The sequence below is a fragment of the Ranitomeya imitator genome, chromosome 2 (assembly GCF_032444005.1).
Source record: "Ranitomeya imitator isolate aRanImi1 chromosome 2, aRanImi1.pri, whole genome shotgun sequence".
NCBI lineage: Eukaryota > Metazoa > Chordata > Amphibia > Anura > Dendrobatidae > Ranitomeya > Ranitomeya imitator.
In genome coordinates, this window is record NC_091283.1 from 181,972,594 (window position 1) to 181,984,801 (window position 12,208).

At 44.4% G+C, this 12,208-nt stretch overlaps 1 protein-coding gene across 3 annotated transcripts in view; it reads left to right on the top strand.

The window, feature by feature from the left end:
• The window catches only part of FGD1 (FYVE, RhoGEF and PH domain containing 1), a 121,298-nt gene that overhangs the window by 95,939 nt on the left and 13,151 nt on the right, over nucleotides 1-12,208 (top strand). For all 3 annotated transcript variants that reach the window (XM_069748193.1, XM_069748194.1, XM_069748195.1), the window contains exons 2-8: nucleotides 762-953; nucleotides 2,353-2,530; nucleotides 2,916-3,366; nucleotides 7,831-7,920; nucleotides 8,515-8,663; nucleotides 8,835-8,991; nucleotides 11,540-11,678. In XM_069748193.1, the coding sequence (XP_069604294.1) occupies nucleotides 762-953; nucleotides 2,353-2,530; nucleotides 2,916-3,366; nucleotides 7,831-7,920; nucleotides 8,515-8,663; nucleotides 8,835-8,991; nucleotides 11,540-11,678 (1,356 nt within the window). The remainder of the gene's footprint in view (nucleotides 1-761; nucleotides 954-2,352; nucleotides 2,531-2,915; nucleotides 3,367-7,830; nucleotides 7,921-8,514; nucleotides 8,664-8,834; nucleotides 8,992-11,539; nucleotides 11,679-12,208) is intronic.

A 12,208-nucleotide genomic window follows, 5' to 3' on the forward strand; every position in this document is an offset into this window, starting at 1 on the left:
TTACATTTCGAGAAGAGCAATTGTTCTCTGGTCCAACATCTAACCCAGTCCTCCAAGGTAGTCGGTCATCAATTCTGTACCTGACGCCTCTTGCGCTTACTAGTCCCCTCGACCTCATGGCGTTGCGTAGCTCACACAATATAATGACGTTCGTTACGCCACGACCTTATAGGGCCCATTAGGTACCAGATGCGCCGCTCTTGCTGTCCGCAGAAGTGAAGACCGGCTGACTAGGTGGACTGGACGGTCAACCAAGACGGAACAAATAGAATTGTTCGTTAGCTCCTGTTTTGAGAATATTTTTGTCGATGTAAAGGTAGCGCGGCCTGATACAAAGGGTATGGTCTATGAAAAGAGGGCATATTTGTGCATAAAAAAAAAAAAAAAGCAAACATGGCATTAATCATTGTGATAGCTGCAAATACGGCAACATCTTGAATATGGGAGCTAGGGGTGTATTACTTGCCAATCAGGAATCTAAGTAATCTTGTGCGACAAGTAACCCTTATGGGATCTGTAATGGATGACTAATTGGTTGATATTTTAACTTTATTAGGTGGAAACTATACTTACGTAGCACTACAAGATAGGCACCTGTGTAATATCTGAGTCCTCCACATGTGCATCTTTAGTCCACCAGACATGTCAGGCTTGACTTGTATACAGCACATCAGGTCTTGAAATCCACATGTTTTCTGTCGCTGAATCACCCTTTCTTTGAATGGTTCTGATTTCTTACCACTTCCCTTCTTATCTTTCAGGGCTCCAGCCCAAGAACCCAGTTCTTGTTAAGAGCCTCTCCTTGGAACCAGCTCATATCTCGGTGCACCCAGAAAAACCCCAGCGTCTCCGATCCGATCCTGGAAACTCAACTGACTGCAATGGGATCCCCCCAGATCAACCCAATTCTAAACCAGCAGCTCCTAGGCGCCCCCCACACACCAAACCTGAAGGTGAGCTCCTCATAAATATAGAACGGAAGTCAGACCAAAATAAAACCATTAACTTCCCACAATACAACCAATGTAGTGTGAGATAAAAATAACGTGTCCATACAAAAAGTGCTGCTGCATCTCAGCTGTGTATTATGATGTTCTGCAACAGCTGGGGCATAGAATTTTAAAATACAGAGTGTATCTGCTGAAGAACCTCTTTAAACCTAAGTTCCCACAGTGACTATTGAGTAGTTTTTTTGAGTATTTTATAGCTCAAAAGTTTAAAAAAAATCTATCGAATTTATAGAAATCACATGCCCATTGGGTTTTTTTTCCGTTTATTTCTCCGTTGCAGAAATTGACCCGCAGTGCAGTTTTGAAATCCACAGCGTGTCAATTTTTCATGGTAAATGTGCATTTTATTTGCAAATTTGCATGTTTTCTGCACATGACTTTGTCAATAACATTTTTTGGAAGCCTAAATTATTGAGCAAAAAGGACGTTTTTCGAAACAAAGCAATTTTATGTAAAACGGAACATAAAAAAAAGACAAAAAGGGCAACAGGACATAGGGAAGATTTCATGTCAAGTAGGAAGGAATCTTCGGCAACAGAGTGCTATTGATCAAACAGATAAGCAGCCCCGAGATGCCTCTATTTTCTACATAGTCATCAGGGTCTGTTGTTAAATTGTGATTATACAAATGTTATGTACAGACAAGTCCATGGGAAATGGAAACAATCCTAAATCCAGTTTTAATATAAAGGGATCTCCCCTACACGGCCCCTGTGATGATCCCAGATTAGATTTCTGGTCGAGAGAATTTTTCTTAGATGTGGGAATATTTGGAAATATTAATCAGATTGACCTTGTGTGCATGTTTACCATGGGAAGAAGGGGATAAGCAGTGGTCAGACACTTCCAGTGCCGCTTATCCACAAAGGAAATAAAACAAAGGCAATGGTAAAAAATCAATGAAGCCTGACTTTGTTTTACTATAACAGTAGATGTCATGCCCCATGTACCATTAGACTGTTGGCATGATCCAACCATAGCTTTAAGGAACAAAATCAATACCTAATCATTAATTTAAGCAGTGATTGATGAGGTCAGTGATTGGCTGCAGTGGTCATGATGTCAGCACCGCAACAAGTAAACAAAGACTATCAGGAAACATCTGGTGGTGACAATTCCACCTCTCCCATCTCACTGTCTGATTTACTCTCTATTTGGAATGGAGTGGAGACAAAGTGACTCTTCCCACACTCGAGACCCCCGTGCAGTCACACACGCAGGGTTTACCTAATCTACCGCCTTGAGTTCTGTAGATATTATATACATATTGTCTAGTGTCACATGTATCTATATTGAGTGGGGACAATGTTAATTTAAATCTATCTCTTAATTTCTGGTGTAGTTCCTCCGAAACCCCCACATCTCCAGAGCGTGAGAAGACCCCGGCCTCCTGGCCATATTCCCCCACCCCCTTCACGCCCGCTGCCTGCAGATCCAAGGCTTGCAAGGGTGTCCCTTCGCCTGGAAAACAAAGATGGGACGCCATCAGCAGTTACCTCCCTGATTGAGAAGTTTGAAAGGTGAGAAATATTGGTATTACGATCATTCGGTACTGCCGGGAGATGATGAGATCAGTGATCGGCTGAATGTTAGAAGGTAACAGTAAAATGTGGGCTAGATGGCAACTTTGGCCACGTAGCAGGGTGTATGTCATGATCGCAGTGCCTTGCTTCCACATCATGTTGAGATGTAGCAGCATTAAGCATTATTTGGCCGCGTGACCTTTTTTGTGGTCAAAGTCCCCGTGTAGCCCAAGCCTAAAGCAACAAGTGATCAAAAGGTCTACCAAATGTATAGAGAGAGGGCAATTACCGGCACAAGGCAGATGTAATAGTCAGACCGGCATAGTCCAATGCAGATCTTTCCACCAAACTGATCAATCACTCTGCATATCCGTTTTTCCAGGGAGCCGATCATCCTACCTGCTGGGCGCACCAGTCCGGCCTACGACACCGAGCCAGAAAGCAACAGCACGCCTTTGCTGCACCCTGGTTGTAGCATAGGTGATCTTGAAAGCAAACTCCTCGATCTGCTGGAGCCGGAGATGTCTCAGGCGAGCTTGGAGAGAAGACGTAGACTTGTTGTAGAAGGGGGCGATACAGAAGAAAGGGGGGAGCAGGACTCTTTGGGGAAACTGGCGAACAGGGACAGTGGCATTGACAGTATCAGCTCTCCATCCACGAGCGAAGAGATGTGCTTCCTCGGAGAGGTTGAGGAGGGCGGGAGGGAAGAGATGGAGCCTCCTCATATCACAGTACAAAACAGCTCGCCTCGGGACTCGGAAGGTGACAGTGACATGGAGGACGGGAGCGGTGGAGAAGAAGAAGTGACGCCTAGAAGACTGGATCCATGTGAGGTGAGGACATTGGGTTCAGCTCCATGTGCACAGCTGCTCAGCATGAGATGTCAGATCAGATTGTAACTGGCACCCATTACACTTGTCACACTTATCATTCCAAGCTACCAAACCATTTATTAAAAAATTGCATATTTTTATAGCCCAAATGAATATGCAGTCAAAGAATATAGCTTCCATGTCCAGAACGCCGTCAGAACTGTCCCTGTGCTATATAGGGATCATTATGGTTACCAGTGATTTTCCTTCATTAGCTGCAAAAATAGTTTGTAAAGGGTTAATGATTTCAGAAGGAAATCAGCAACTAGAATAGGATCGTAACCAGGAATGGTAGCAAATGTCATCGGTTCTATATTTTCGTCGTCGGTCCTAGATTTTCATTGTTGGTCCGAACACTTCCTGCTTCTAAGGTTTTCTGAAGCATTGGCACTAAATGGTATGATCGGTACAGTCTGAGAAAAGAGCATGTGGGGAAGAAATAAAATATTTTACCCCCAGGAAAATTGTTCACATCATGGGAAATATCTTTTTTTTTTTTTTTCTAAGAGCCCTTGTCCCACAGAAGCCTTCTCGATCACACATACGCATAACACTCATCAGGCCGGATTAAAGCTATCCGGACATCTCTCCTGACATATCTGTTTTAGTAGATATACAGTTAAGTCCATATATATTTGGACAGATACAACATTTTTCTAATTTTGGTTATAGACATTACCACAATTAATTTTAAGCAAAACAATTCAGATGCAGTTGAAGTTCAGACTTTCAGCTTTCATTTGAGGGAATCCACATTAAAATTAGATGAAGGGTTTAGGAGTTTCAGCTCCTTAACTTGTGCCACCCTGTTTTTAAAGGGACCAAAAGTAATTGGACAGATTAAATAATTGTAACTAAAATGTTCATTTTTAGTACTTGGTTGAAAACTTTTTGTTGGCAATGACTGCCTGAAGTCTTGAACTCATGGACATCACCAGACGCTGTGTTTCCTCCTTTTTGATGCTCTGCCAGGCCTTCACTGCGGTGGTTTTCAGTTGCGGTTTGCTTGTGGGCCTTTCTGTCTGAAGTTTAGTCTTTAACAAGTGAAATGCATGCTCAATTGGGTTGAGATCAGGTGACTGACTTGGCCATTCAAGAATATTCCACTTCTTTGCCTTAATAAACTCCTGGGTTGCTTTGGCTTTATGTTTTGGGTCATTGGTCGTCGTTTCATACTACAGATGGACAATCAGTTTGGCTGCATTTGGCTGGATCTGAGCACACAGTATGGCTCTGAATACCTCAGAATTCATTCGGCTGCTTCTGTCCTGTGTCACATCATCAATAAACACTAGTGACCCAGTGCCACTGGCAGCCATGCGTGCCCAAGCCATCACACTGCCTCCGCCGTGTTTTACAGATGATGTGGTATGCTTTGGATCATGAGCTGTACCACGCCTTCGCCATACTTTTCTCTTTCCATCATTCTGGTAGAGGTTGATCTTGGCTTCATCTGTCCAAAGAATGTTCTTCCAGAACTGTGCTGGCTTTTTTAGATGTTTTTTAGCCTTTTTATTCTTGATGCTTATGAGTGGCTTGCACCGTGCAGTGAACCCTCTGTATTTACCTTCATGCAGTCTTCTCTTTATGGTAGATTTGGATATTGATACGCCTACCTCCTGGAGAGTGTTGTTCACTTGGTTGGCTGCTGTGAAGGGGTTTCTCTTCACCATGGAGATTATTCTGCGATCATCCACCACTGTTGTCTTCTGTGGGCGCCCAGGTCTTTTTGCATTGATGAGTTCACCAGTGCTTTCTTTCTTTCTCAGGATGTACCAAACTGTAGATTTTGCCACTGCTAATATTACAGCAATTTCTTGGATGGGTTTTTTCTGTTTTCGCAGCTTAAGGATGGCTTGTTTCACCTGCATGGAGAGCTCCTTTGACCGCATGTTTATTTCACAACAAAACCTTCCAAATGCAAGCACCACACCTCAAATCAACTCCAGGCCTTTTATCTGCTTAATTGAGAATGACATAACGAAGGGATTGCCCACACCTGTCCATAAAATAGTCTTGGAGTCAATTGTCCAATTACTTTTGGTCCTTTTATAAACAGGGTGGCATAAGTTAAGGAGCTGAAACTCCTAAACCCTTCATCCAATTTTAATGTGGATATCCTCAAATGAAAGCTGAAAGTCTGAACTTCAACTGTATCTGAATTGTTGTGTTTAAAATGCATTGTGGTAATGTCTATAACCAAAATTAGAAATGTTTTGTCTCTGTCCATATATATATGGACTTAACTGTATTTATATATTGCTCAATTCTGTAACTTTTCTTCTTTCAAACCATTCCTCTTACTCCTCCTGGAAATACATGGATGAAGCTTGCCATAAACATTAGATAGCTGTTAGCAAAACTATCTTACCTGACTCCCCCTTAAATAGAATCATCTGGCAGTGACTTATCTCGCCCCAGAACAAAAAATGATCTGGCAGTAGAATAACAATGACCCGATTCTTGTGTCCTCCAGCATAATCTGTGTGGGGACAGTCGGGAGGCCCCTATAGACATTGTATGATCAGCCAATCCTGCATAAATCAGCTGGTTCGGACATCTTTTATTTGGGGGCCTTTAGCGTTACCATTCTCAGTACTAATGTCAGCAATGTATTTACCAAAGCCCCCCCCATTCGCAATAGATATCCCTCCCATATCTCTACCGACTCCCCTATACACAGGCACGTTCAGCTCAGCCGAGTGCTTCTGTGTTCTCTGATGGCCGCTGCCAGAATCCTGTTATCTGCTGGAGAACAATAGTCTCGATCGGAGAGAGTTGGGAGACCCCCAAAGATATAGCTTTGGCTGACTTTAGTCTAATGGATATGGGGGCCTAAAGCAAGCACCAGGCGAGATGACCGTCCCTCTGTTACTCGTCTGTGGCAGCGTCCAATATCGAATGGGTCATTCCATAAATAACATTTATCACCTATCCACATAATAGAAGCTAAATGTATGATCTGGCTGATGAGACCCTCATCGATGTCTAGTACGGGGGGCCCAAAGTCCACTGTGTGAATGAAGCAGTGGTGATCATGGGCAAGCACCATTCCAATAGGTGAGGGGAACACAGGGAGCAAAGGTTGCACATGCTCACTACCCTCCCATTCACATGGGCCTATGATCTCATGGTCCCAGTGGTCAGACCCCCGTCATTTCTGTGGATGGGTGATATGTTGCTTATGGGACAACTAATGCAGACACAACATGCCATTGAGCACCAGGGCACGGCCCTGCTTGTAAACCACACGGGTCAGGGCCGTTCATTCCTTCTGTATTATCTCTACTTCCTGCTGAAGATTTTACAGTCCTCGTAGATGTGTGATTACTCCTCACATAACACAATAGCAGAGGTGGGGCACTAAAAGGAAGAATGAGTAACGTAATTGTGGGTGGGTGAGCTGTGCCCGAGTCAGTGCCAGGCAACACAACTATATCGGAGGAGACACGGCAATGGCCCTGGGTCTGACACTGCTGTGTTGGGTAGATGTGTATTCCTGATGAGGAGGCCTATAAGTAGCCCCAGGAGGATCTGTGTGAGCCCATGATGCCAGTGTGTTAGGGGGAAGCGTTGGCATCTGACTTCTATCTGATGCTTTGACGCCATCGCAGGCAGCTTGTGAATTCATCAGAATCAGCCGGCAGCGTTATCTCTGGTGGTTGTGTCTAGAGGTCATACACTGACTCATGGAGAAATACTCACAGGAAATTATCAGAAGAGCCAACCGCTCAGTCCGACACATTCAGAGATTGCTAAAAGAGAACTTGATGGGGTCTTATTTGATGGCAGGTACCAAGATCCCGATGCAACTGCTGCCTCTGCAACACCCTGTCACTTTCCCCCCCTCACCACAGCTTTGCATTAGTTCATTTCCATTACTTGGAGCTGCTACTGTATACATAGGTGCGGCCCATGCTAGGACAATTAAAAGGGTTGTCCCAAAAACAATATATAGCAACTACTTATAACATAGGTAATTCATTTTTGATCCCTTGAGATCAGGCTGCTCAGTTCCCCACCGATTGAGAACAAGGGTCCCAAAGACTCTGTTGTGAATGGATCAGTAATGAGCATGTGCGACCTCTGCAATGTATGACCATTGTGGTTATACATGCTCCAGGGCAGAGGTGTCAAACTGCATTCCTCGAGGGCTGCAAACAGGTCATGTTTTCAGGATTTCCTTGTATTGCACAGGTGATAATTTAATCACCTGCACAGAATGATTCCAGCACCTTGTGCAATGCTAAGGAAATCTTGAAAACACTCATGGTTTGAGGCCCTCGAGGAATGCAGTTTGACACCTCTGCTCCAGGGTAATTTTGCATCACGTAACACATGCAGATTTTCCAGATTTGTGCCAAGATCCACAATGAAAATTATGAATTTCCAAATATTAATCTCCACCTTCTTTCTTTCTTATAGTTCACTGCCCGCCAGAAGGTTTATAACATCGCAAATGAGCTTCTTCAGACGGAGAAGGCTTACGTGTCTCGTTTACACCTCTTGGACCAGGTGAGGATACTCTGTGTGCCTCGTTCTCCATGGGCACACGTAAAGGTGCCTAAAATCCATGCTACATTACACTTTGATCAGGACGGGCGATAGCACAGCATTTCCATCATTCCCAGGAAGAGAAGGTTAGGGTAACCCTAAAGTTGGCCATACACATTAGATGTATATGGGCCCGACCCACCATTGGCTCCAGGAGTCTTTTTAATGTATACTTGTATCTTTTAACTTATCATGTAAGGAGAGCTGTTTGTTTTAAAAAGGATTAGGCTGATGGATTTTAATATGCCCACTCCCTTTGTTCTTTAGAAGAGGAGTTTAGCAGCTGCATGTTGCCTACTTTCTTATTTTTCTACTGGGAATACATGCTGGCAGTGCATGTGTATAGGGGTCCGCACCGCAGATATGGTCAATAAATCGTATTCACATGACCGACCATGGTGCTTGTCCAATATCTACTGTTGGAAAATAAAAGGGTGAAGCAAGTTGCATTTGGGGATAAGCAGTGCCACAAGGCAAGGCATTATCTCACCTACATCAGGAAGGTAGGATATGCAGGTTTACCATTGGCTTCACTAGTGGACCTTTCTATTTCAGGTATTCTGCGCTCGGCTCATGGAAGAAGCGGCCACGAAAGGTTCATTCCCCGGTGAAGTCGTTATGGGCATTTTTTCCAATATCTGTTCCATTTATTGCTTTCATCAACAGTTCCTGCTGCCCGAACTGGAGAAACGCATGCAAGAATGGTGAGCGATCATGCTGGGGATATCTGCAGGGCTTTGTGATAGTCGTCCGCCTCCAGTGCATGCTGGCGGTTGTAGTATTGGGAGCCTTAGATTGGAGACCACTTTTTTTAGGGAAACACTATAATTTTTATTTATATCTAAAAAAGTTTTTTCATGTTTTTCACCATTTAGGGACAGCAACCCTCGGATTGGGGACATCCTACAGAAATTGGCTCCATTCCTTAAAATGTATGGCGAGTATGTTAAGAACTTTGACAGAGCCATGGAACTGGTGAACACGTGGACAGAGCGCTCATCCCAGTTCAAGAGCATCATCCACGAAGTGCAGGTCAGTCCGAAGAAGCGAGGGACCATCTGCAATAAAAATGACTTCAAGAAACCAGGCATTACCCCCAACTTGGGTAGTATTAGAGATGGAAAAGGACGATCGATTGGGTTCAGCTTCCTCAAAGGTCATTAATGTGTTGTGCCCAAAAACGCCCTTAATGACTTAAAGGCCAGCTGGCGAGCAAGCATTCTGCTTGTTCAATGGCTGCTTGGGAGCATGTCTACCTGGGCCGATGATCGGGAATGAGCGTTCTAATGAACACTTGTTTGCCGATTATCGACCTAAGTAAATGGGTCTTGGGGAACATTCACACAAACGTATTTTTGGCCTGTGTACTGTCCATAGTGAAAAGGATCACACATGGCCCCTATATTAGCCTATGTGCTTGTATATCCAATGTTTCTGATGTTGCTAGCCCGAATTTTAAAAAGGCCATCAGAACTACAATCTCTCTCTATTGGAGATGTGAGAGTAAAGAAGGATCGGGCTGTTGGATATCAACATGTCCAACCTTTTTTTTATTTTCAGTGGAGATAAGCTGCTGCATCTGGCAGCTACTTACTCGCTCTCCCCCTTGAGATCACATGCCTTGGCCACGTGTCTGGTGGGGTCGGGAAACTAATCTTAAGTATTAGTCCAGATTTTCCCATTCTTATGGATGCCGCCTCTACTAATTACTCAGCGCTCTAGTTCTGCCTTTTTCCATACACTTACAAAAAAGCCTCAACTAGTCGCCCATATTATAGCCCGTATGTGCTTCTTCCTTCCATGCCAACACGATGACTTATTATCCCCCCATATCAAACAATAGATTAATAAATCTGGCCGGAGCCTCGGGACCTTCCTTCTCATTTTATTTTATGACCAATAGTTACCAGATGCAGAGATTGGAGAAGGAAGGAGGAATGTTTGGCTCCTGTGTAAAGAGGCAGAGATTGTGGACTTCCTCTTAGCCCTTGTAACTGGACGTTCGGGGGTCTGTAATTAGTCGGCCCCATAGGTCGGGACTCTTCGCTGTCACATCAAATGTCACCTGTGTGTAACGTAATTAGAGGGAGGACTGTTGTGGGTCTGCGGCGGCACGGAGGTGGGTGAGGCCGAATTCCTCCGGGCCTGCAAACCAAAGCACAGCAAGGAGTAGACTATAATTTATTTACAGTTCCTGTCTTCCTGAAACATAGAAAGCCAATGTATTCCAGGGCGTGTTTCTGGTTTACTATGGAAAGTTCTCTAGAACTACAGAAAAAGAAAAGAATTGGAGTATGTTCACATGTGGCGCTTTTGCATCATTTTTTTTTTCTTTTGGCTGTTGCAAAAGCGCAGAGTTTTACAGTAACAGCAAAGTGAATGAGATTTTAAAAATTAATGCATGTGTTTGGTTTTTTCCTTGCATTTTTTTTTTTTTTTCATCTGCAGCATTTCGGATCTTTCAGCGTTTTTCACCCATACTAATGAAGGGGGGAAAAATGCAAGTAAAAACACTGCAAAAAATGCAGGTTTGATGCACAGTATTTTTTCTGCCAACAGGAAAAAAAACAATAGTGCAGTAAAAAATGCTGCGTGTGAACATGCCCTTAGGCTACGTTCACATTTGCAGTGCGTCGGGCGCAACCGCGGCGACGCATGCGTCATGCGCCCCTATATTTAACATGGGGGCGCATGGACATGCGTTGTCTTGCGTTTTGTGACGCATGCGTCTTTTTTGGCGCAAGCGTCAGGGCGCAGAGGACGCAGCAAATTGCATTTTTTTGCGGCCAAAATCGGCCAAAAAAGGACGCATGCGTCACAAAACAATGCGTTTTTGCATGCGTTTTGCATGCGTTGTGTGTTGCGACGCCGTTGCGTCGCCGACGCAACACACAACAACGCAAATGTGAACGTAGCCTTAAAGGGATTTTCTGGTCTCTGAAAACCTTTGTCTCCCTTTTGCAGTTTGTTTGAAACAAAAACAACGCTTTACTCACCCTACCCAGGTCGGGCGATGAGTCTCCACCGCTGCTCCTGGGGTCTGTTATTGTCTGCAGCAACGACGTCAAATTGACAGTGCTACAGCCAATCAGCGAGCTCAGCAGCTGTGCCAGAATTGACGGCACGTGACGCTCTGAGATGCTGAGCTCATTGATTGTCTGCAGTGCTGTTGACAATAACAGGGACCAGAGACTCGGCACTGGACCTGGGGAAGGTGAGGAAAGAACATACATTGAGGTTTTTCAAACCCCTTAATGGTTACTAGAAAAATAACCCACCTCTCACCCCGGCCCCAAGTGGATTATGTATCCCCGATGAAGCTAAATTCCCCACACTTGCCCTTGGAGCCTGTCGACAAAACTTAACGCCAATCTAGAACTTGCCTATGGGCCACGACCATTATAAAACAGGCTGCAGCCTGCCAGCCGCCTCCCTGCCCCGGCCTCTTTCAGCTGCCACTATATTGTGCTGGTGAAGGGATATTGGGCTGTATACATGCAGATATCGCCCCAGGGTGTTGTATACATACACACATAGGTATATACATTGTATTCAGTCTGGGCTTTGCTTTGTGTTTCAGAAGGAGGAGGCCTGCGGTAACTTGACATTACAGCACCACATGCTGGAGCCTGTCCAGAGGATTCCTCGCTATGAGCTTCTGCTCAAGGATTATCTCCAGAAACTGGCAGAGGACTCCAGAGACCGGACGGATGCAGAAAGTATGTGTGTACACGTCCTACGAAACGAGGGTCTGACCAGGGCCGGACTGGGACTAAAATTCAGCCCTGGCATTTGAAGTTACACAGCCCGCTTGTCACATGGTGACTGTATAATATCTTTGTACACTTGTAGGCAGGGCCGGTTTTAGGCAAAGTGGGGCCCTAGGCAAAGTTTTAAATGGGGCCCAAAATGCTAACATATTGCACATCACACAAAAGCATTTCGGTTGTATTTACATGCGTTGATCTCAGGCCGCTAAATGAGTTTGATCGACAATACTGAAGTTGTTCAACACTTGTTTCCCGGCCTCTTTCCACCAGCTGAGGAATAATGATGGGACAGAACGATCACTAATAGATCACTAACAGATCACCATACAGTATCATGATTTCAGCAGCACATCTACAGTTTACACCGGCGATGTGCTGATGAGAACAATGATTTTTGTTCTGGCAAAAATTCTGAATATGCAGAATTTTACTTGGTTAGTAAAATACACCCCATAGTCCTCCATATATTATAATGTGCA